The 25579-nt window shown below is 44.2% G+C and overlaps 1 protein-coding gene across 2 annotated transcripts in view; it reads left to right on the top strand.

The window, feature by feature from the left end:
* MYBBP1A (MYB binding protein 1a) overlaps positions 1-25579 on the top strand; it is a 52111-nt gene that overhangs the window by 5685 nt on the left and 20847 nt on the right. The window contains exons 9-23 of one of the 2 annotated variants that reach the window (XM_079324896.1): positions 1351-1640; positions 2280-2387; positions 2965-3090; positions 3808-4011; positions 4642-4750; positions 5155-5242; positions 6282-6433; positions 7132-7221; positions 7856-7981; positions 8666-8830; positions 9828-9985; positions 10806-10940; positions 12137-12233; positions 13116-13247; positions 14769-14837. In XM_079324896.1, coding sequence (XP_079181022.1) covers positions 1351-1640; positions 2280-2387; positions 2965-3090; positions 3808-4011; positions 4642-4750; positions 5155-5242; positions 6282-6433; positions 7132-7221; positions 7856-7981; positions 8666-8830; positions 9828-9985; positions 10806-10940; positions 12137-12233; positions 13116-13247; positions 14769-14837 — 2049 coding nt within the window. Of the gene's footprint in view, positions 1-1350; positions 1641-2279; positions 2388-2964; positions 3091-3807; positions 4012-4641; positions 4751-5154; positions 5243-6281; positions 6434-7131; positions 7222-7855; positions 7982-8665; positions 8831-9827; positions 9986-10805; positions 10941-12136; positions 12246-13115; positions 13248-14768; positions 14838-25579 lie in introns of both variants that reach the window. The other variant, XM_079324895.1, reaches the window with a different exon arrangement.

Below are 25579 nucleotides of genomic sequence, written 5' to 3'. Positions count from 1 at the left end.
TGGCACTTATCCTCCTGATTGTACTTTTTTTTTTTTTTTTTTTAATCAACAAGGGAGCAAATAAAGCTGATTTGCTTTTCTTGAGAGGTGCTTGATGAACTCCCTGTTGTGTGCTATTAGCCTGTTTACAGTGTCTTTCCTGGAGTTTTTCTCCCAGTTTTCATATTGATGCACAAGTAGAGTTCTCCAATAATGGAAGCTTGCTAAGTTGTGTTTTCTATGAGATTTCTTTCAGGGATGTTTATGTTATAATTGGATTGATTTGTAGTTAATTACAAGTTTATAGTCCCTTTATTTAAAAGACCAGTGTTCCCTAGACTTTCACTTCTGTTTCTGCTCCTGCCAGGTCACTGTTATTGAATGTGACAGTAGACCAAAAAACTGTTTTATTAATCTAAAAAAAAGATATGTTGAGCTTTTGGAATGAGACCACCTCTTTGAGATTTCTCCAATTAAGCATTTATTTTTTTTTTCCTAGAGGGAGATTGAACACTATGGGCTGTTAAAAACCCTAAGGGAATTAGATGCATGGTGGAATGGGACATGTCCTGGTGGTGTCTCTGCTGCTGGACAGTGTCCAGAACCAGAAGCCTGCCAGCTGTATGCCTTGTGGAGCAGCAGCAGGACCAAAGATAAAACTTAGCACTAAACATCCACACCTCAGGATATCAGTTTTAGATTAAACAAATCAAATCCCCCTTCTTTCAGAATGCCTCAGTTCTTCTGAGACACCAGGGAGAGGAGGTGGCATTTATTCTAAGCCCCTCAGGTCAGCAGGCTCCAGGGCTGCTAGTTGAGACTGGAATTAATGATAGGGAATTTCCAAATCTAGGGAAACTCTAAGGCAGATGATGTGAGAAACATCCTGGAACTTCCACCCAAAATAAAGAGTTGATCAGCCCGGGTGCTTAGTTGCACTGGCCAGCATGTGGCCCATCCTGCTGAAGCCTCACTGCTCTGGAAGGTGCAAGTGACAGGGTTGATGTTGGTACATGGCAGGATTGTGTGCTTGCTTACAGTGGCTGCTGCTGTGAAAGGAAGTCCATGAGGTGAAATTGATGACTGACTGTAAGCCTTAGGACAAATATTAAGACACATGACTTTAATTTACTTTGCTAAATTATTTCATGTGGTTTACACAGAAAGTGTTCAAGGCCAGGTTGGATGGGCTTGGAACAATCTGATCTAGTGGAAGTTGTACCTTCAGGCCCATGGCAGGGGCTTGGGAATGATATGAACTTTGAGGTCCCTTCCAACCCAGGCCATTGTATGATTCTGATTCTGTGATTTATATTTACAGAGCCATTCAGACTTGAGTGTGAAGTTCCTGACTTGCTCCTTGTTTTTCAGTCTCCACAGGGATTTAAGTTTGCTGCAGAAATGGAGGGATATATAGACACATTTCTGAGTGGCTGTGATGACCCAGAGAGGCAGCTGGCTGTGATGATGGGCTTCTCTACCCTTACCAATCAAGGGAAGCCAGTGCTTTTGAGTACTTCCAAGGTAGTCAGACACCTGCAGGCAGTGGCCTTGAAAAAATACATCTGCTGGCTCAAAGACATGTTCCTCAGGCCAGACTTGGACTGTTGTTTAGACTTCTCAAGTAACCGGCAAAAACAGAACCGGGAAAATGCAGACATGTGAGTACATGGGTATTGCACCTTCCTCTCAACATTTGCTGGGTCCTTTGCCATGAGTTGATAATTGTTTATTTCCTCTGTCTCAGAAAGTTTAGCCCTAGATCTGACTCTTTTGCTGGGATAAAACTCAATTCTGCAAATTCTGCAAGCATACTAGCCTGCCCAAAGCAGACTGAATCACCAAAAGAGCCTTTTCTCTTCGTTTTCTAGCCCTGACAATTGCTTTGGGGAATATGTCTGGTGGATTCCCCTTTCACTACAGGCACTGAGCTACACTCAGTCTTTGTAGGAATTGTGCCTCTCTTTTATCTGTGTATTAGACACATTGGTACTCAGGTCAGGTTATGTGTTACCTGGCACCTATAAACCTCACTCTACTGACTGCTGCAGTTCTTGAAGTGCTTTTTGCTCATCCTCAGACTCTGTGGGGTAAATAGATTGCCTTTTGCCTAGGAAAAAGCAAACTTGAGAAGATACTCTTCTTTTGTACCTGTTGCTTTGTTACTACATAACTTTGCCAGTTTTAATGTGAAGCCTCTAAACATCTGAAAGCCACCACTTGGTGCAGTGGCTTGTGCAGAGTGTATTCATGGTGGGCTAGTGTTCAAACTGCTGATTGTGCCCACCTCTTATTCAAAGAGCACAGCAGAAGATGGCTCGATTGAGAAGATGGATCATGCATCGGCTGGTTAACATCACTGAAAGTGCAACCAGGAAAGAAGAGAGCCTTGTGATGGACATTGCCAGGTGAGACTGATGTAAAGACACATGTGCTTGGGATAATTCTGTGTAGCTCCAACAGCACTGTTCCAGATAAGCTGTCCCCATGACACTGGGCAAATCTAGTAGTGGAAATATTCCATAATAAATCATTTAGGAGGCTAGGTTTTGTTTTCAAAATACCTTTTCCATAATAGGACTAACCTGTATCATAAGTAGTTGGCACTTAGAATCACATTAGTCCATTTATTTTCAATGAATTTTCCATTCCTGCTTGCCTAAACTGCTTGAAGATGTTATTTTTAACATTGGGTCTTAGTAAGTGTTTATCTGTCACTTAAAGTGTTTTAAAGAGTGTGACCCACATCTGATGGCCTTAATATTGTGTTTTGTCACCTTAAGTGTTGGTGCTTCACTTTTGTGATCCTGAGCTTCTTTTTCTCTTCTTTACCCTGTGTATCTCAAGAAAACAGTCTAATTATAAACAGTGGCTTTTTTCAGTGCTTGGACTTCCTTCAATGTGGAGCTGTTTGGTTTTCACACAATTTTTCTTTGTTATGACCAATCTGTGTTTTCATTTTGTTCCTGTTTCTGTCTATTCTAGGTTTTGCTTCTTCCATGCTTTCTTTGTTGCTAAGAAGAAGAATTCCCAGATAGCTGAGGCTAGTGTTCTTCCATCAGAGCCCCTAAATGAACGGGATCACACAGAGACAGAAAACTACTTCTTTGGGTAAGGATTTGATTGCCTGCTTTAAGCTTGGAAATTTCTCTTTTTTTCCCTGAGGATAATATCAGCTTGTGAACAGCAAGGCAAGAAGTTTGGAATGGTAGGCTGCTATTAGAGCATTTCTTTGACTCCAGCACCAGGAAATGACTTTTTTTAGGAGATTGATTTTTCAAATATCTATGTTTTGACCATGGCAAAACTGATGAGTATATGTGAGATGATATGGCAGGTGTGGAGTTGAGCTCATACTGCTTTATCCCATAATATTTCCATTGCCTCTGTTGCAAGCTGGAAAGGGAAGGACCCAAGAGGGAGGTGCTGGGGTTGTGCTGGTGGTTTCTGTCCACTCTTTGTGCAAGGTGCTGGTGACTCCACAGCCCTCCCTGTACTAAGGAAGATAGAGTTGGCAATGGATGTTTTTAGATGATTGCCAAACCTCAGTAGAAGGAAAGCAGAGGACATGGTGGGACACAGAGTGAGAAACAGCCAAGGTTAATAGTGTCCTGGATAACACCAGATGGCTTAGGGCCACCAAGATAATGAGCTCTACACTACTATCTTGGCTATACGTGTGGGGTGAAAGTTGGGCACTGTCAGTCTGGGCTGCAGTGAGTGACCAGAGCTTTGGGATGAGAGTGCTTTATTGGTGGGTATTACTTTGGAAACTGGGAGCAGGCCATTTGGTTCCTCTGACAGTAAGATGGCTGTCTTTCTTTGCAGGTTACTTCAGACATTAAACACCCTGCCTGTTTTGGGGGATTCAGCAGAGGCTGTAGCCTTGAGAGAGAAGCACGTCCATGGTGTGACTGCAGATGGGAAGCTGTGGATCTTTCTGCTTGTTGAGTATGCCAACAAGCTGCTCTCCAGTGAGCATGTCAAAGCTGTGAAACCTTTTACCAAGGAACAGAGGGATATCTGGGAGAGGTGAGGCATTTGGGAAACTGGGTGCTGGGTTGGTGAAGTGAGAAAGGTGGGAAAGCCCTGGTCTTGTTTTCTCTTTAGGACAGTAAAAGAGATGTTGTTTTCTCTTTGCTTCTTGCTGTTCTAGTTTCTGTAACAGCAATTTCACAGGCACTGGCAGTTCTTGTTCTTCCCATTTAGGATCCTGCACCCATGGCTGGGTTTCAGAGTGTCTTTCTGGTTTTTTTTTTTTCCACCCCATTCCTTTCTTCCTTCTATGTGTTAACTATGATAGTAATTTTCTATTTTTGCTTCTCCCAAACATAATTGTAACAGTCTGCTCATCTTTTCTCTTAATAATGCTTGTACGAACATCTCAATGACCCTTTCCTGAGTTTGATTCCCCAAAAGAAATATGGTATTGGCTGTGGTATTAGGAATGTAGTCTGTGCACAAGTGCAGTTTGTTTATAACTCACACTCAGTGAGATACCATTACTGGGTTAAGATTGTGTACTAAAAGAGTATCCAATGCAAATAAATGAAATGCTAAGTACACAAACAGTGCTATACTTCTAATCATGTTTTTAGTCTGGTCATTTGAGATGATTTGCTATTTTAATTGTGAAAAACTCAGAGAGGTTTCTTTCTTCAGAACACTTCAGTCTGTGAAGAATCTGCAGAAGAAGGGAAACAAATCAGACAGTGCCAAAGTTGGTGCTTTCCAGCAACTTCTGCTTTCAATGGCCATTCATCTTTTCAAGGTAAGATCTCTGATGAATATTTCTGTAGTATAGAATAGGCTGCTAGCTGGGCTTTCTGAACACCAAGGTGAGGAGGGAGTTTCTCTGTGTTCAGAGATCCAGCCTTTCAGAACCTCTGGTTTCTGAAAATGGACAGCTGGCAGCTAATAAACTGTGATTCTTTGACTGCCTATAGATGTGTAGTGGGCAAAGCTTGGTCTGAGCATTAGTTCTGCCCTTGATTTGCTGCTGACTGGAGCAATTTTTACTTAATTTCATGGGGTTTTTTTCCTGCAAAAGAGTTGTAGTAGTTGATTGTAATATATGTAGCTGTTTAGAGTGGTCCTTGGATTTGGAGCACATTCCTTCTGTTGTTGGTAGTAGGGAGTTCTGAGACTGTTTACTGTCTGCTTGTGATCAAACAGAATCAGACTGAAACAGTGGATGTTCTGAGTGACCTTCTGAACTGCACAGAGAGGGCATTCAGCAAAGATGCCAAGAAGAAGAAGACTGGTAAGTCCTTCCTACACAAAGAAAGGGAGTGAGATTGTTAGTGGTTTGTCAAAGAAGATGGCAGTTCTTCATTAGTGAAGCACTCTGCACTGGTTCTGGCTTGATGCACTTACCCCCAGGAGAATCCTTTCTTCATTCTCTTGCTGTGCCATTCGAAGTCTTCTGCTGCAGCTCTCTGTCTGCACTGTCAGTGGGTTGGAAAGGAGGGCTGAGCTCCATTGCTGCCCTTGTTTGGGTGAGCACTCCAAGGGGGTTCCTTTTCCTTGAGTCATTGTTCTGTGTGGGCCAATGGCTGGTGGTGGACTGGTGGTGTGTGCCTGGCAAAGCTGTGGGCTCGAACACCCAGCAGGCATGAAACATGTTTTCTTCTTAGCTTGGGTTCTGAGCAAAATAAATGTGTCCTCTGTGTATGCACAGCATGTTTGGAGATGGAGGCTGATCCTTGTTTAGGGCCTGTCGACCCTCCAGGTTGGGACTTGACCAGGAAAAAACTTGGCTTGATTGTTTGATTTCCTTTCTAGCTGTGGTCTTGTTCTCCTGAAATCTGTGTAAATCAGTTTGAGGGCACTGTGAAAATAAAAGCTGCAATTCTTTGGTGGTTTGGTTGGTTGCAGAGCAGGATACCCAAACTTCTGGACTAAAGGACAAATTTCAAATGCCATCACTTTTCATGGGCTGCTGTGACTTCTGATTTCACTGAAACACTATAAAATGCATATACTTTTGCTGACCAGCTACTAATTGCTTTAATGTGGCCAAGTAGGTGTCATGTGACTTACAGAACTGCTAATCTAAGTAATGATTTAATAAATAGTAGCTTTTGTTACCTGATAAACCTTTGCAGTGGACAGAAGACCATTTCAAGCATGTTTCTCCCTGTGGTTTCTCCCTCCAGCCTCTGGTCTGGGTTGCTGAGTGGATACTTTTAAGAGTCAGCTAGAAGGACAATTTTATTTTTTATTCCTTGGTGAATTTTTCTGTAGTTTCTTACTGATATGCCAATGCCTCTTCCTGTCATTGTTTGTTTGTTCCTGTGCAGACAACTCGGAGCCAGGATGGGTTGAGGTGATGGTGGAAATCCTTCTCTCCCTCCTTGCCCAGCCCAGCCTCCTCTTACGGCGCATTTCCAAGAGTGTGTTTGTATCCATATGCCCCAACCTGACCAAGAGGGGCCTGCAGCTGATCCTGGATGTAAGTGAGGCAATTTTAGGGCCTTGTACTGTTTGCCTGTTCTGTCCCTAACAGATCTATGTGCAAGCATGTCACTTTTGGATTTAATTTACAGTCTACTTGATTTAGAAAACCTCCGATGATGTGTGCTAGTGAATTTGAACTGTAGTTTAGATAGAGTTGGTGCTTTTTAATTGTTTTTTGGGGGAGGAGTTTGATTGTTTATTTTACAGGAGCCTGAGATCTGCTAACTTCAAGCTGTATTATTTGGCAGTTTTAGGCTGAAGAAATTCCTGGTTCAGTTTATATAACTGGTAGATTTTATATGTGGGTATAAATGGTAACATTTCTTTTTTCTAGAAAGGTGCTTTTGTCACAGAGTTGCTAAAAATTAGTGACACTAAAAATCTGAATTGGTCATACCACTAAGAAAGGTGATGCCTACTGAGCAAAGATGGGTTATCAGGTACTATCTGAGGAACCTAATACTTTATTTGTAGCAAACCAAGATGTGCAAATGCCACCAGCCTCTTCAGGTTTCTCCATCTTTTTTGTTACTTACAGAAAGAACTTGGCATGCTAACAAGCAGAAAGTTAATGCTCTTGCTTACAATTCCATTATTTTCAGCTAGTTTACTGTGCTGAAATTTCTATCTGTTGTACACAAGAAATGCTTAAAACCAAAATACTGAAAAAATGGAATTTTCCTCTTTTTGTAGGTTTTTGACCCTAACCAAGAGGAAAATGAAGAAAGTGCAGTTGTTGTGATGGAAGAATCAAACAAAAAGACCAAATCTGCACAGGACATGGTAACTATGCCATTGCCAGTGACAAACACTTCATATCCTCAATGTTTAATGTTTCTCCTGAACTGTGTCAATAGATTAACATAATTTCTCTATTTAGGGGAAACAGTTCTCACTCTTAAGATTAATTTTAAAGTTTCAACACAGAAATGGCTTGTTGGAAATGCATGCTAGAGTCCCCTGGCATGTTGTAGGTGTGACTGGTTGAACAGATGCCTTTCTGAGAAGAAATAGCTGCATCCTGAAATGAGCACAGGCCTCTCCTTTTTGCAGTCACAGACAGAATCGTGGCTGTGATGCACAGCCAGCTGGATTCCAGAGCTCGTGTTTGTAAGGACTGTAGAGATTCAGGCCACAAGGCATTACAGGCATCAGCAGAGAGGAGGGTCAGATGGGAGCTCTTCCTTGGAAGTTCTCTTTGATACTTATTTAATATGACAGAGAAGTCTGCATTATATTCCACTTTTAGCTCTTGTGGAGATCTAGTACCCCATTATCTGAGCTGTCTGTAGTTGGCTCTGAGGGCTAGAAGGAAGGCAGGAGGGGAGGGTTGAGGTTTTATTTCTGAGCAGTGACACATCTGAGAATTGAGCTGGGCTGGTATGGTGTGCTCAGGAGATGAACTTTCCTTCCTTAGGATGAAGAAGGAAGTGAGGACTCCTCGGATGAGGACAACACTGACAGTGAAGATGAGGAAACTGAAGAAGTTGATGATAATTTTCGCAATCAGCTGATGAAAGTTCTCCAAGCAGGGAATACTGAGGTGTGTTTTCACTGCCTGCCTTGATACAGATACCAGGAGGTTGGGATGGTCAGAGATGATAGTAACCCTCATCCTACCTGAACTCCTATAGTCTTGGCCCTTGCAGCCATCTTTGTATGGCCCTTGAAACAGCTCAGGGTTTTAGGTGAGCTGTGGGAATAAGTCACTTGTCCGTTTATTTATTATTCATATGTCTTGAGCACTTCAGCTTGTTCATTCTAGCCTGACACAGCTTGTGCTCCTGCCTGTAATAAATGAGATTGATGTGAACTAAAGCACTGAGATACTGTTATGTGTTGGCTGGCCTGGGAGGAAGAGTGTTCCCTGAAGGCCACTCTGGAGACTTACTATAGCAGTGACAGAATCTGGTTTAATGATTCCAATAAAGGTCACAGACATAGCAACATATGAACCTCTTTACTGAAGGAGGAACAGCACAGAGGTCAAAACCTCAGTCTCTTTCCTCTTCTGACCCTCTCTACATGTCAGTGCTGTGCAGACAGATTACCTGATGAGAAATATAAGTAAGATTTCTTATGGATCTGAGCATGTTTTCCTTCCCTACAGTATTATTCTGGGTTAGCTACATCCCTGCTTGAGTCTGGTCTTGGCTCTGGTTCCCTCCTCACTGACTTTTTGATGTATATGAGTTATGTATTGGGTTTTCTCTTCTAAAAACAAAAGGAAGGAGATAAGAGTGATGAAGAGCTGGATGATGATGCTATGATGGCTCTTGACAAGAACATCTCAGCCCTTTTTGCTGAGCAGCAGAAACGGATCCAGGCAAAGAAAGATGAGAAAGACAGAATGCGGAAAGAGAAGATCCTGCGGAGGGATTTCAAGGCTAAGGTGGGAGAAAAGTGTTTGATGAGAAGACCTCTGCCTTAGTAGAATGTTAATTGAAGCCTGTGCATGCCATGAGCTACCTAGCACTAAACAGCTTGGACATTCACATATGTCATGAGTCCCTGGAAGCTGGGACTGGATTGTTCTGGCTCTGTACAGCACCTGGCACAGCACTGTTTGGGTTTCACAGGCCTGTTTGAAAACCAGGATTGTGCTGTCAAAAAGTGCACTGTGGTTTTCATTTGCTGATCTGAAATGCTTAAATTGATAAGATCCTTTCCCACAGCTACCCAAAGATGTCAGGTTTTTTTTTAAACTGGACAAATTTGGTGAGACATGCATAAAATACCTCTGGTCATTTTGCAACATAAGCTTTTTTGGCTTGTTATGTTGGTCAAATTGGAGGGGATTTTGATAAACCCTCTGGTTGGTTGTAATGCTGAGTTCAGGCCACCTGGTGTCAGTATGGACCTTCTGGGACATTCCAGCATCCAGGGACAGCTCCAGCTGCTTCCAGAAATTGGCATCAGGGGTCATGTTAGCCAAGGCTGAATAGTAAAGTGAGCCAGTGCCTCTACTGCATTTCCCTTCTGATGCTGTTCTATAAGACGATTTTTATGCTAATTTTATCCTGTCTATAATTCAAGGGGGGCTTGCAGGGGTGAGAGCTGTCAGTCAGTGGTGCTAACAGGGACCTGTGCCAGGTTAGAGTGACTGGCCAGATGACACTGATTCTTGTAACTGTTCTTTCTAAATGATGTCACTGCACAAAATGGAGTTGGAACCAACAGACAACTCTTAATCTTCAGTTTCAAATTTTAATTTTCAGTTTCCCATGCCCTAACAGAAGAAATTACACCAGAATGTGTACAAATCTCAGCTGTAAATAATTTCCTTCAGCCCCTTTCTGCTGCTGCACAGCCTACTGCTAGGTGCTCTGGGTAAATCCATCTTGTTTCCCTACCTGCCATACTCCTCACGTGGATAACTGTGTTCGTAGGTGTTGGATCTGATTGAAGTGTTCCTGGTTAAGCAAGCAGAGAACCCCTTGGTGTTTGATATCATTGAGCCCCTGCTTCAGTTGATTGAACAGTGCATGAGCTCAGACTCTGACAAGCAGGAGGTTGACGTTCTCCAGAAAACAGCCAGTATCTTCAAGTGAGTATCCTTAGACCTTCAGATAATAGACAATGGCATTTGATAAACAGCTGTGGTATTGGTTGAACACCAGGAGCTGGTTTTTCTAAGGTTGAATGTAATTGCTATGCTTAGAGATTGTGTAGGTTAGATTACCAGCACCACACACATACACAGTGCTTAGTCATAACTTGCAAAAAAAGGAATTAGGATCTGGATTTTCTAGGCTAAGGAACTTAATGTCAAACATATTTGCAGGTGGAAGCCTCAAGAACAAATACAGGTATTGCAGGTATGGAGCCATGTCATACTTCCATGGGCCTCTGACCTCTAAGTCAGACCACACAACAATGCCCCAGGCCTACAGAGTTCCTGCTGTGGCTGGAACAAACTCTCAACAAGTTATTTCTGTGACGGGCAGAGTGCAAATTCTCTGTTGAGGACCATAAGTGAGAGATGATACCAGCTAGACAGATATAACACAAGGTGTGTCACATGTGTCCTCTGTGCACCGCTTCTTGACATCCTCAGCACTCTCTAAAGCATTTTCAGTGCTCCACTCTTGCCCAGTTGAGAAGCAGTTGAGAAGTAACAGGGTTTGAGGTAGTCAGTCCACTTTGTGGGAGCTCTGAAGGAAAGCTGGCTCTGATGCCTAAACTTGTGCTTGAAGGTGAAGAGTGTTAAGTGTCCTCACCCTTCCTGCCACAGCTGGCATTGTCTGTTATCACTCACTGTGTTCTGGTTTTGTTCTCACTCACCCTGATAAAGTGATGTGTGCTGGCCATCTGCTCCCCAGAGCTCTCTGTGGGTAATGGCTTTGTGCTGTTGTAATGCTGTGCAGGAACTCGCTGTGCCGCAGCAAGCAGTACTGCAAGAGCGTGGCCTCCCTGCAGGAAGATCTGCATGCTTTAGTGCAGAGGCTTGTCAAGAGAGCCTGCAAGCACACTGACTCTGCAGTGGCTCTCTACTACTTCAGGTGAGTGTTCACAAGGAGCATCTCTGCTGATGCTGGGAGATCTGTGCAGGTGTGATGTGTGTTAAGAGGTCTGGAAAGCAAGAGCCTTGCAGAAGGCTTGCTACCAGCATCTGTGTCTTGTATAAGGACTAGTCAGTCCTGGCAGTCTGAAGCATTTTCAAACATGCCTATTTTTTGATGATTACTTTTATAGCTTCTGTGATACACAAATGGTCTGGTATAACATTGCAGCTGCTGGTAGGAAGTGCTTTCCTGAGGCTTATTCTGGAGTAATGCAGTATGTGTGATTCAGAGGGAGATGAGTGTAATTCCCAGTCAACCTGTGATGATTGTTCATTAAATATGGTGTTTACTGTCTCCATGGTAGTGCAATGAGGGCAATAGTGATCAAGTCCTGTACATACCAATATTTTCTCCTTTGCTGTAGAATACAGGAAAATTAGGACAAGCTAGATATGTATTTGTCAGAAAGATGAGTGATCTTGCTGTTCTCTGGTGTAAATAGAAGTGCCATTTACCAGCAGATTCTCTTGTGACATGCAGTCAGTTTCATGAGGACTTTCATACTCAGTCTGGGATTTTTCAGCTCAGGTGTGTGTGCAGTGGGTACCATGTTGCATGGTCAGCCCAGTGCCATTGGACATGGCTGGCTCTGCAGCACATTTCCCCCATGGCAGAGCAAGGACCATGGTACTTTGGCAGCATGGGCTGGCTGTGTATGCTGCATGGCTCCTGACAGCTTCCCAGCTGTGGCAGTCCTCAGTGGAGCAGTGCCCAGGAAATACGGCATTTTCCAAAAGCACAGAAGTCTGCATAACTCCCAATGGATACACCTGAGTTCTCCAGCACATGGCAGCTGAGGCTGAGGCCATGCTGCAGCACTGGCTGAGCTGTGCAGGCCCAGAAATCCTGGGCAAGGTGCAGAATTCCTCCAGCAGTGCCAGTCAACAGCATGAGCTTGAGGAAACCAGGCTGATAGTGGGGATTTTTGACAGTAGTGACACACGGTGAAGTGATTCAGCTTCCCAAGATTTCTTTGTCTTTAGGTCTGGCCAGAGTGGGTTAGGCTGAGAGAAAGGACCCTGTCAGATTCTGTAACCATCTTTGCTACAGAGTAAGCTGCCTGTGCTGCTTGGCCTCTGCCCCTGGGTAGCTTCACTGTGGTAACTGCTGTGTTCTCCCCTTTTCTTTTATAGTGCCTCATTATACCTGCTCAAAGTGTTGAAAGGAAACACATCATCAACTCTTCCTCCCCCTGAGCCTGAGAATCAGAGTGACAGCAGAGCAAAGCAGGTAAGACACCAGGCTGCTGCTGAGAATTTTTTTTGCCAGTAAAGCTGCAGTATCTGGTTTTGCTGATTGGGCCTTCCTTGTTCATTGTCACTGGGTCTGCTGATTGCAGGTACCTGTCTACATGATTTCCATAACACTGAAAAGTTCCCCATCCCTTTCTGGCCCTCAGCCTCCTGCCTTTCAGTGCCTGCTTGCCCATAGGCACAGGGGCTGCTGATTCAGTGGATCCAGGATGATGTCCAGAGAAGCATCATGTTGGGATGCAGTGCTTCACACCTGGCTCTTCAGTAACTCCTGTTTGTTTAGATCCATGTAGCCTGAGCAGATCTCAGCTGGTTGCTGTATGTCTGGGATTCTTGTTCCCCACCAGAGGGGGATATTGGAGCATGGACACAATTTTGGGATTGCTGGATCCCTGATCAGTGGTAGAGCTTGTCTGCTGACTACCTATGAGTCCTGGACATAAATGCTAAGGGTGGATACAGATATGTACATACACTGAAATCTACAGATACAAAGGGCTCTTCAGCTGAGAACTCCATGTGCACAGCCCAGCTACTGCAGGATGGGCTTGCAGTGCTCTGTGTACTACTCATGCCAGCCACAAGCCTAGAGCACAGCCCCCACACTACATGGACTGTGTGTAGTCCTACTAGGAAGGGAAGCTGTGCTGCCCTTCAGTGACAAGTTCAGATGGCTGTCAATGCCTGGGAGAGCAATTTGGGGCCCATTTGGCTGTTTATTCATGGTTCTGTGTTGTATCTCAAGCATGACTAGTTGTTGGAAAACCTCTTAGAACTGGTGAAAATTAATTTATTCATTGTTAGTGATTCATTCTTGTGTTTCACTGGAAATGCTTTTGTTCTGTTTTCTTCCCTGCAGCTTTTGAACCCAGGCTGTTTGGATGTGGAGAAGGTGGCTGTTATCTATCAGCAGGCACTGACCAAGTTCCTCAGTAAACGGAACAGTCCCCTGACCTTCTCCATGTTCCATGATCTCTTCAAACGCTTCCCAGTGAGTGCTGCTGCCTTCCCAGTGTGCTGTGCTGTCTTCTGCTGGTCCAAAATATGATTGTAATTCTGGGGAAAGTAGGGAGGAAAGTAGTAGGAAACTTCTCGGCTTTATTGCACACTTTTGAAATTGCTGTTAGGTTTCCTTGGATTTTCAGCTGCTCAGCCTCTAAAACTCAGATTCAGTTTTTATAGCAGCACTGCAGGAGGCCAGGATCTCATTTATGGTTTGGACTGGGATAGTGCATGCAGAAAGCAGGTGAGCAGCAGGCTGCTCTCTAAAACATAGCCTAAGAAACTCTAATTTTTTACCAGTATTCAAGACAACATGGATGAGCAAGGTTTGCACAAGGACAAAACAAGTTACCTTGTTTGAACAACCAATGTAGTTCTGTCCATCTTTGCTCTGACTGCATGCTCAGTTTCTCACATTTCTTCCAAGAAGGCTGAGGAGTGTAAAGTCTAATTGGAATCTAATCTCCAAGCCTGATATTCAGAGAGTGCAAGTGTCTGAAATGTTTGAGATATTTCCTGCAAGCTTGACCTATGCCTGGGGCTCATTCTCCTCTATGAGGACAGCCAGTTTTTAAGAAACAGCCCATGGGCCTGAACGTCATACAATTCTTCAGGGGTTTTTGGGTCAGAGCAAGCTAGAGACAGCTGCCAGAAGACCTCTTAGAATTGATGTCTGATGTGAGGGTGGGAGGAGATGTAGGCTTGTGTAACTGGGGCAGAATGCTTTCAGGCTCTGAGGACTCCATCCAGGAGAGAGTTCCTCTGCTTGCCAGATCTCTTAGGACACCAGGCCATGATGCCTTGCATGTAAGTTTGAGAAATGGACGGAGATCAGGGTTGTGTGTTGGCCACAGGGACAGCAAACTTAAGATCCCATCTACAGATTTCTGAAGCCCTTGAATTCCATATGACGGTTCCTTGTAGAATTGTCTTTTAGAATTACCACATGGCTTTGTAAATACCTCCAGGGGTAGTGACTCTACCCCTTCCCTGAGAGCCTGTGCCAGTCCCTGACAACCCTTTCAGTGAAGAGGTTTCTCCTTATACCTAATGTAAACCTCCTCCCCTGGTGCAATTTTAGGCCCTTTCCTTTTGTCCTGTCATTTGTTCCCTGGGAGAAGAGACCAACCCACCTGGCTATAGCTAAACATGTTCTTTGCCTGGGACTGAGGCTCTGCACAAAGTGAATTGACATTACAAGAAAGTGTTGGCCAGATGCAGACTTTAGTTTTCACTTGGCAGGACATAGGGGCTGAAAATGCTTGCCTGATTTTTCTGGGTGAAGAGTTTTGCTGCTGCTTTTTGTTGTGATCAGGATTTCACTCGGAGCTGGTGTGAACAAAGCTGTTAATTTTCAAATAAACTGTTGCTGTTTTTTGGGCATTTCTCTTTCTTGTGTAATTTTCTTCTTACTCAAGAGGCTGTGTAAAATATAGACTGTTTTGCTTGAAAAAGAAAACCTGTCTGTCAGCAAACCACTAATAAGAGACCCTGTCTTTCTTTGTTACAGATCATGTGTAAGCCATTAGTAGATACTCTTGTTGAGTTTATCACAGCAGCAGCCAGGCAACATCAGCAGGTAAGAATGAAAATAAAAAAACAAAGCTGTGTAACAGTCAATCAGAGAAGTCACTTAAACATGGCAGATCAGATGATTTTTATTATGTTTATAATATGCTTTTAGGGCTGCCCAGTTTTGGAAGTGATTCCTGAGGGGGCAGAACTTTTGCAAATACTGCCTTGCTGCTTCAGGTGTGTGAAGTTGTGGAAGTGCCACAGAATATATCCACAATCATGGGGGGTCCTTGGTAGCATCTCCTTTAAAAACTGCCTGCAGCTTTCAGGGTTGAGGCCTGACTGTGATAGGGGTTGACTCCAGTTGTTCATTCCTTGATTATTTCCTTCTTTGTAAGAAGTTCCTCACTATTAATGGATATGCTGCAGTCCCTGCCCCCTTGAGGTCAGGTTCTTGAGTCTGTTCTGTGCCTTGCTAGCTGTCCTGCATTTTATAGTCTGTGTGCTGCTGTGTTTAGTGTAAAACCACCTGTACCACAGCTCTGATTTTTGATGGTTGCCTGTGCCTGACTAACACAAAATTAGTGGAGCCTTATCAATAAAACATTGCAGGGTGAGTGAACAGCTCAGTGTTGCTGGAGCAGGGAATGAGGCCTGTCTGGATTTTCACTGCAGTGGGGGGCCTTTCACACAGTTAATAACCAAAACCCCTCTAGGCCAGTAGCACTGTCTCAAACTTTCCCAGCCCCCAGCTGTACTCTGTGTCTGCCCCCTGCAGAAATGCATCCTAGATTGATCTCTCTGTTTCATAAATAGCTGTTTTATTGTTTCTGATCATTGCAGGGAATGTGAAGGGGTAGGTGTGAGTTTGCAGTAGGGCTCCCTTACATTGTCAGTGTAAATTGCAGTTCAGACTGTTTTAACCCAACAGGAATGGCTTTGATTTAAGGAAGACAAGAAAAGAAAAAAGAAAGGGAATTGAGCTCTTAATAATTTCAGTGGATGGTAATAGATGGTAATAAGGATGTGTTACACAAATAACAAATTAATTGTAAGGCACATACTTGATCCCATCCTCAGGAGACCAGAACAGCATCCCAAGCAGACAGCTCCTTTATGTGGGTATCTTTGCTTCTCCACAGGGAATAGCATTCTCCTTCTACAAGGCTTCCACAGAGCTGCTGGAGCTTTGTTTGCAGAGTGTGTTTGCCTGTGGGGGGGAGGAGCAGGGGAGGACACGTGGAGTGTGTGGGAGCTGGGTACAGAACATGGATATACTGCTGTTCAAACAAAGGCACATGGAGAGTGAGCTTTGGAAAGCCTGTGGAGCTTGGAGCTGCAGCTTTACATTTTTTTCACAGTGCTTCTATTTCAGGAATTCTGACCTCCCAGCATCAAATGTCCAGTTTGTCAGGTCTTCAATTAAATTTTCTCACTGATTCTCAATGCAAATGTGTTTTGGTATCCTAGTGGGTAGCATAGCAGTCAAGCCAGGTGGGTGTATGTGGCAAAGTGATGTGGGTAAAGCAGGGGGGTAATTTCTCCCTGGCAGTCTTTGGGAAAATGAGGTGGAAGGACTCAGTTTCCAAAAGGGCTGTGCTAACTCAAGAGTCCTGAAAACACCAAAGGTTTAATGATACTCTGAATTTGGCCAGCCCTGATGACTGAGAAGCAAATGGGGTGGTCTTCCACTTTAAGCCCTGAATACTGGCTTCTAATCATTAAACTAGCTTAGTCCTAGGGACTGGAGGCTTAATTTATGTTTTAACATTCCTCTTGTTAGTGGTGATTGTTCTGGATATGGGTGCTGCATCTGTATGGACAGCTAATCCCAGTGGGATTCTGACTTCTTGGCTCTGCAGATAGCTTTAGCAGGGTGTCCCCAGGGCCACCCCAGGTGGGAAGAGCCGTGCTCTGCACAGGAAGGTGGAGGCTCAGCTCTGGGCAGGTGCCTTGTGCTGGTCTGATAATGAACCCTGGGGTTCTGGTTCAGCAGGGCTGCTGGCCACTGGCCCAGCCAGCCTGGGGGAGAAGGAGATGCACCTTCAGCTTGAGCTTTAAGGTGGTTGTGCACAAAATGAAAAGTGATTGATGAAGAGTATGGGAGTGGGCCATTCCTTCCTCCTCACCCTATTACCTGGGAAGTTTGTGAGAGCAGTGCAGGCAGGGAGTCTGTTCTATGTCTCCTCTCAGCCAGACTGCTCCCTATGTTTTTAGAGCCTCTAAGCAAGATCTCGTGGCCACTGGCCTACATGCCCACCTCTTACTTCAACAAGCTCTGCTCTTGCTGGGGCCTCTAGTGTAAAGTTAAATTTGGTCATTAAGTGCCTGCCTGGGGTCTGGTCAAGAGACAGCAAACCTGAACTGTGTGTGTGCTGTTGTTCCTGTGCCTGCTATTGTGCCTGCTACAGGTTTGTCAAACTCCATTTCTGGGCAGTGGTAACAGAGAAGATCCTGTAGGAAGTGCAGGAGCCATTCAGATGCTGCTCAGCTGGCTCTGGCTTGGAGAGGAGCAGTCTGGCCTGGGTAACTAGTATGGGGACATGAGGAGCCATCACAAGTGGAGCTTGCATTATCCCTTTGAGTTGTCCTGGTGCTAGTGAATTGTGAGAAGTGTCTGGCACAGGTGATCTCACTGGCAGTGCAGTTAGCCAGCAGAATATGTGTGGTGCTGACAGTATGGGGGAGGCTTGTGCTGCTTCATGGACTAAGGATGTTCCTGTCAGCCTGATGTCTTCCACAAACACTAAACATATTCTCTCAAATTCTGTTTGGAGAAAAACGGGTGTGAGCTAGAGCTCACTTCCTCCTTTCTTAGGACAATTCATTCTTACTGCTGCAGTCACTTTCCAGGAGACCTTGACCTTCAAATTACTTTCTTGTGTCTCAGTGCTTTTTCAATACGCACAAAAGCTTAGTTTTTTAGTTTGTGCTGATGGAGCATAAACCAGGGATCAAGATGTGTTTAATTTAATGATTATTGCATGACTCAGCTACATACCAGAACCCTCCTGAGCCTTATGTGAGGAATGTCTTCCTGGTTTATTTTTAGCTGTATTGGTCTGATGAGCACAGCTACAGTAACATCTAATTCTGTAATTGTGCAGTCCTGGGCTGTCCCTGGGCTGATGCTGTTGCAGCACAGACCCCTCAGTGCTGCACTGATAATTGTGGTGAAACTGCAGTATCCCCCATTCCCATATATGAGGACTGGATGAGTTAATGAACTAATGTTTCCACCCTAAAAACTCTCTGTGAGCATGAGGATCAGGTGAAGAGGGAAAAGAAAACGTGTGGCTCGTTGCATTGCAGTACCCAGGTGTGCTGCTGATGCAGACTCCTGCAGGCAGTGGCACCTGCCAGCTCCCAACTGGAAACAGGCTGAAGCCTGGCCTGGAACAGCTGTACTTTTCCTGAGAAGTACAGCCTGTTGGCCAGCAGTATTGGAACCAGTTTGGAAATATCACTAATAAATGAAACATTACTACTGCCAGGAGTAAGGTGTTGTCTCCTGGCAGACAAAACCTCTTCTAGTCTGAAACTTTTTCCATGGATTTACAGAAATGGCTTCATATTGGGGGTTAGGTTTCTTTCCTTTTGCTCTTCTTACCTATAGAATTTTTTTCCCATAAGTTGCTAAGAAACACTGGCTACTGGGCATTAATGAATACATAAGGAAACAAACTCAGAAGGAGGGTGTCTGGTTGCATTTTCTCTCATCTGGGGCGTTTCTCTCCGAGGGACAGAGATACCTTGGGATTTTGGGTAGGCAAAGGAGGGCTGGGGCAGCTGCTGGCTCTCTCACCCTGCTGTTTCAGGGACACTCTTCTTCTTTGTCTTCTTTGTCTTCTTCATCACTGTCTTCTTCATCTTCTTTGTCTTCTTCTGTGGGATGAGCCTTTCCTCGTGAGAGCAACCACTGACTCAGGACCTTATTAACCCCTGCCTGAGTAAAAGAGGGTCCTGTCCCCATGTGCTCGTGTTCCTGGAGCCCTGAGCCCCCATCCCTGCCCTGCTCAGGCCGTGCTGCCCCAGCCCCACCGTTCCTCTGCTCTGCTCTGGGTCTCTGCTCTGTGTCTCCCTGCTCTGGCTCTCTCTTGCCCTGGCTCTCTCTGCTCTGGGTCTCTCTCTGTCTCTCTGCTCTGTCTCTCTGTGTCTCCCTGCCCTGTCTCTCTCTATGTCTCTCTGCTCTGGCTCTCTCTGTGTCTCTCTGCTCTGGCTCTCTCTGTGTCTCTCTGCTCTGGCTCTCTCTGTGTCTCTCTGCTCTGGCTCTCTCTGTGTCTCTCTGCTCTGGCTCTCTCTGTGTCTCTCTGCTCTGGCTCTCTCTGTGTCTCTCTGCTGTCTCTCTGCTCTCTCTATGTCTCTCTGCTCTGTCTCTCTGTGTTCCATTCCCCAGCCCTGCCCTGCCAGGACCCGCAGTTCAGGCACTGTCCCAGGTTCTGACCCATCTGCTCCCCCAGTCCGGGCTCTCTGCTCGTTGCTGCCCTTCCAGCTCGGTGCTGCTCAGAGTCCTGCAGGGCAGGCACCGAGTGCCAGGGCTGGGCCAGCCAAAGCCTCTCTCCTCCCTCTGTCCCTGGGCTGGACGGGGTCCCTGGGCTGTTTGTTAGCAATTCCATTGCTGCTGCTCTTTGTTTGCCTTGTTATACACACTAGTAAAGAACTGCCATTCCTATCCTCAGATCTTTACCTGAGAGCCCCTTAATTTCAAAATTACAGTAATTAGGAGGGAGGGGGTTTACATTCTCCAATCCAATGGGGGCTCCTGCCTTCCCTAGTAGACACCTGCCTTTCAAAGGGATACATATCCATTCCTTGTTCTTTTCCTTTGGGAAAGGCACTGGGAGTGTACCCATCAACACAATTGCTAAGAGCCTCTGCAATTACTTTTGCACTGTGGTCACACATCAATTTAAATACATTCCTGCCTTTTTATTTACATTCAAAGCTATATTGATTGTGGATGTTGCAGTAGCTGGAAGCATAATGAGGCTGTATTTGTCCATCAAGTGAGTTTATTTTCTGTGATTTGGCTGGAACTCTGCAGAGCTGATGTAAGTGCAGAGCTGTCATGAAAGTAATAAAAGTAATTTTGCTTAGTGTGGAAATGAGAATGGGCACTGAGACAAAGTTCAAAATGTCATCTTATGTCATACAGATTCATTAGTATTTCAAAATGTGTTTTTATAAAGCTGTCTTTAACAAGGAACCCTTTAAGATCTATCTAATAGAGAGTGTATTTTAGGTAAGTTGCTAATTAATCTTGGTGCTTTGGCAGTCTCCCCAAAGGGATCAAACATATATAGACATAATTTTACAGAACTGAAACAGTTCTGTGCCAGAGCTGCCATCACCAGAAGAGTAAAATATGATCCCAAAGCCTTGCCAAAGAGGTCTTGGCTGGTTGACAGTTGTCCCTCTGAACAGTTTATGTTCTATGTAAATATCTAAGTTAAAAATTAATTAAACTTTCATACAACAAGAGCAGTAAAAGTGCTGCAAAGCCTCAGAAGCCAGCACCCCTCTGTGTGAGTGTTTGGGAGTATTTCACTTCCTGCTGGGGGAGATGAATGGATCCCCACACTAATGCACCATGCCCTGCCTGTGTGCTCACAGATAGCTTCCAACAGGTAGCAGAACTTGTTAGGGAATATTCTGCAGAAGCTGTTACTAAAAATGAAGCAAAATAAACCTCCCCAGATAAGAAGCAGCATCAGTTCAGCTCTACCTCCTTTGCATCAGGAATGAGCAGTGGGCAGGCAGCTGGTGGGAGCTCTGAGTGAAAGGCTCCCTTCCTCCAGAGCATCCTCTGTGCCTTGGCACAGCTCAGACACCCTGTGCCTCTCTAGAGCTGTCACTGCTGGACACACCTTCAGAAGGTGAGCTGTGCTCAGGCACTGAGATCCAAGGGATGCAGTGCTGCAGAGACTGTTGCCTGTGGAACCCATCCTTTTCATCTTCCTTTGGTTCAGTATGTGTCCTTTCCTTAATAAAAAGAAATCGTTTGCAGCTGGAAAATCTACATCAAACTGACATGCTTTGGCTCCAGTCTGTGTCCTGTTCCTGTTTTTGTTTTCTGTAAGGTGATGGTCAAGGAGAGTTTGTGTTTTGCAAGGTAAAGCTGAGCTATGGGTGGGCTCTTGGGCATTTTTGATCTATGTCATCACAAGCCAGCAAAGCCTTGTGACATGAACTGGCTCTAGATATGTAAACTGTCCACTGAAGTTGAGGGGGAAGCAATTGAATGCTTAAAATGCTTTGCTGGGTCACAGCCAGAGTGCCCTACATTTTTGTGTGGAGATTTTTAGTTCACAGACCTTAAGGATAGTTTTCATGTGGATTATTGCATCCCAGCCTTTCATTTTTTGAGTGTTTCTTGCACTGGGATTGTGCAAAGGAAAACATTTTCCTTTGGTGAGCAGCAGGACATTGACAGCACCTATAAATAGTCTCTGATGTTCTTTGGAAAGGTGTCTGATGCCACAGCAATACATGTCTCCCTGAGGAACAGCTTTCTAAGCTATGTTTCTCTCTTACTTGTGTAAGATGGTTGAAAATTTAAAAAGGTCTGTTTAAATGTTTCAGGTCCTCCTTCAGGACTGCATTTAAAGCTGAGTGCCCAAAATCCCATGGCACGAGTTTTCACTTGTGTTTGCACTGAGAACTTGGTGTGCTTGTGGTGTATTTCAGTTTAATGTGGGACCCTGTCACTGAACCTGCAGGGTCTCTTGGCAGCATCATGCATGTTGTGAGCTGTTTATGTTTGTTTATTTTCCCTTCATACAGTTTTTTTGTTTTGTTGTACTTCTTTGTGCCTTCTAATGGCCTCTCTGTTTTTTGCCACAAGTGTCTAGCAGACAGTTGCCTGCATTTCCCCCAAACAAATCCATAGTGATAGCAGGCATTAATTGACTGGCACAGAGACACTGCCCTGTTATCTTTATATTCCACTATACTCTGTGTAGCACAAGCAGAACATGAAAAAGCTTCTGTTTGCCTCTTTATTGTGATTCTGGAGATCAGGCTGTATTTATTCTGCTCACTGCTGTCCAGCTGTTTGTGTTGATGATCATGTAACAAACCCTCAGTAATGGAGGAAACATTCTAATCTGTTGCTGGGAAAAAGTAAGAAAATTAAAAGGTCACATAAACTTTAATTCTTGCTATAGACACAGCTGCTGGTAAGAGCTGTCCAAGGAGGGAAGTGTTCCAGAGCAGTAACAGCCCTGCCTGTAGGATGGACTTGCTGAGTTAGATTTAAACCATATTGCAGTGATTTTCCAACTACGAGTAATTTCCTAGCCTACTAAATTAAACTTGCCATCTGACACATGGAGAGTTGATAGTTTTTAAAAAGAGATTGAACCACCCAAGTGTGTTGTGCTCAGCCTCCCAAACACAGCCCCTCCAACAGTTTGAGGGGTAGGTGTTTGTGTAGAGAAAATGGGAAAAGTTTGCTCAGAGACAGGGTCACTGCCATATATTTAATAATGGCATAACAAACACAGGGAGGGGAAGAAGTGGCTGTGGTGTAATAAAATCAGCAACTCTCAGTCATATGGTCTCAAGATATATTAATGTTGCAAAATATAAAAAATATTAGGATAGAATCCTGTTGAAGTTCTGGGGAATGATTTATGTTCTCTTTACAGTGAGCTATGGGATCTTGATGTGGGAGTATTAGGAGGTGTGTTGGAAGGGTGTTTTGTTGGCAAGCAGAAAAAGATTAAGGTTTCCACAGCACAAAATGAAATGCCAATCTGGGCCCTGCTCACTGACAAGGATGTCCCCAAGTGTTTGTGCACCAAGTGGCAGCTCCATTTTTATTGTAGTGGGAGTAGTGGGGATTGGCTGCTTCTCTTGCTGCTTTCCCTTGGCACACATTAAAATGCCACTCTGCAGAGGCTGAAGCACAAGAAGGGAGTTCAGGCAGCTCTGCAGGATTTCTCAGCAGCCTCCACACAGAGCAGAGTTTCCAGCCCTGTCCCTCTCCCCAAGGGCACTGTGCCCTCTCTCCTGTCACCCTCTCTCTCTCAGTGGATTCTGCAAAATGAAAAGATGTCTGCTGGTCAGCATCCAAAACAATGAATTTTCAAAGTTCAACCCAGTACAATTTCCAACTTTTTTTTATTTTTATTTCAGTATTCCAAGCTAACAATTTTACTGACATGCAAGTACCTTTTTTTTATAATGCATGCAAGCTAAACTTCAGTGGGTGATGTATGGGAATTCTAATTTCTCATTATTTGCTGATAAATGTTCTCAAAAAATAAAAAACTTTGTTTTTGCAACATCAAGCTTGGTATCAGGGGCAGCAGCTAAAAGCACACAGTGCCTAGGCAACATGGGCTTTTTTTAAACATGTGCTGCTCTTAAATCTCCTAAATTATTAAATTAGACTTCAGCAAAGTCTCCTTAAATAGGCTGCACTATGCTGTAGCTGCCTTCTGAATTGCCTCAAGAAAATCCTATTGCAGGTCTCTTCTGAATTGAGGGATTTAAAGGAGACAACTGGCTTGGAAAATATTGGGAGGAGCAGTGAGGGTGAGGAGGCAACTGGGAGGAGAGTTTTGGTCTTGGTCTTATCAATGAGTAACTTGAGGTGTCAGTGGAGCCTCTTGATGTTCAATACTACAATATATAAATAATAAATAAGGTTAAATAGAAATTGACAAAATTAAAGCTTTGGGGGTGGGTTGGTTTGGGTTTTTTTTTTCCAAGAGGAAAGCCAGAGTTGAAAAAAAGGAGTGTCCCAGATGATTTCCTGAGAGGTTTCTTGGTCATGTTTCTTTGAGCCTCAGATACTGGGATGTCCTGCAAGTGTCTTTGCTTTGATTTCTTGACAAAAGAACATTTCTTGCTCTGATGTTCAGAGTGAGAAACTTGTAAAAGCAAAGTAGAAATGCTCCAAAATAAACAGTGTCATATTAAGAAACCAAATTCTTTTCGATTATTTTAAAAAATTGTGACTGTATCATTAACTGGGGAGAGAAGAAGGAAAATGAGCATATTTTCTGATTATTATATTTAATGTGGGAAAGGCAGGCTGGGTTGCATTGCACAGAGTCCATTCCTGTTCTTTTCTCCTCTGGTCTCAGTATGTCCCATGGTACCAGTATTCCTCACCAGTATTTCACTTCTGTAACTGGGCATTACAGGAAGAGCAAAAAACATCAGAGCTCATGGATGCTAATCTTTGTTCTGCTGCTGATTTATCTTGTGTCCTCATGGCTCACTTAATTATGGCATCTTTTCATTTTCCAAGAATTTAGACTAATAATATATTGATTTTTTTTTTTTTTTTTTGGAGCGACATGTTAAGACTGATTGGCCTTTCTGATATGGTAAGGGTTACCCCAGGGAGAAATGAATCTGTGTGTTGACCAAAGCAGCAGTCATTGTGGATGCAGCAGCACTCAGAATGGATTGCTGTGTCCCCAGGGTCTGCCTGTTGGCCTCTGTGGAAGAAAAGCACAAGGTTTTCCCCAGCCCTTCATGCTCACCATTTGTTGTATGGCAGTGAAATATTCAGAGCTGCTATCTAATACCATCAGCCAGGCCTGGCCCAGAGTTTTGTGTATTATTTTATATGTTCATTGCTTTGACTGGACAAATGTCCTGCAGACCCTTTATCTGAGGCAGAAAACCTATCAGTGCACCTGGTATTTAACATGCATGCATCCCCTGAAAAACTGCACTGTCAGATCTCTCTGAGTGCACTGACTCCTCCTTACTTCTTTAAAATATAGCAGCTTCTCACTTGTACCACTACATCTTGTTAGACTGTGGTGACCATAGGAGGAAGCTATAATTGTTCTTTTAATTACTTTTTTTGCCTCCCCCAGCTGCCAACAGAACAGTGCTGAAGGAAGCAGCTGTATCTGTGCACACTTGTGCTGGGCACAGATGTCCTGCTGCAGTGAGCAGACTCTCTCCCTGTGGTTAGTCAAGTGCAAGTTGAGGCTTTTCCTCTGGCAAGAACATCCTCCAGAGCACTGTTTGTAGGAGAACCAAGGACTGAAAAAGTCCATTCCTTGTCAGCAGTGAAGAGAATGTGGTTTGTAGAGTCCCTGATTAAACAAAGAAGTGATGGTTTAGGGCATGAAGAAACCTGTGTGTGAGTGAATGTTCTATATATGATCTTCAGGCTGTATATTTAACCTGTTAGCACTGCTGGTGCTGGGGTTTCTGCTGTCTCAAGTACATTTAACACTCATCTCTTGTGACTGTGTCAGTGAAATCAATGAGTATCTTTACCTGTAGGGTCTAAACTGACATAACTGCATTATATAAAGGTGGTTTGTGTGAGGTGCAGCTCAATCCACATTTCCAGCCAGATTGAGCAGCAGTGGTTAAAGTGCTTGTCATGCTTCAGGTTGTGGAGGAGGATGTGCCAGTGTAACTAATGGGATAAACTTTGTGTTGTCTGGCAAGTCCTCAGTCACAGCAGAGTGAAGTGAGCAGCTGGTCTGATCAACTGCTGCTCTTCAGAGCCCTGGGAATAGGAATGGAATCATAACTTAAGTGGTTGCTTAACTTTTCCTTGCTGCTGCCTACAGCAGCACATCTGAGCCATAGGTGAAGAGGTTTGTGAAGGATAATAAAAATAGAGGAGAGGGGAGTTAGCAGGGGGTGGGATGATGGAGATTCCTCTGCAGCCACTTTTTTCTTTGCTTCCAGGGAGCTTTGTTCTTTTTCAGAAGAAAGGTAGCAAAACCTGAAACCCAAAAATAGAGTATCCAAAGTCTGATTTGGCTCCACATCCTGTGGTTTTTCTCTACTTGGAGGCACTTTTGCCATGTCTGAGTC

This window comes from Erithacus rubecula (assembly GCF_903797595.1).
Source record: "Erithacus rubecula genome assembly, chromosome: 22".
NCBI classification, from domain to species: domain Eukaryota; kingdom Metazoa; phylum Chordata; class Aves; order Passeriformes; family Muscicapidae; genus Erithacus; species Erithacus rubecula.
This window is presented reverse-complemented; position numbering and strand designations above follow the sequence as displayed.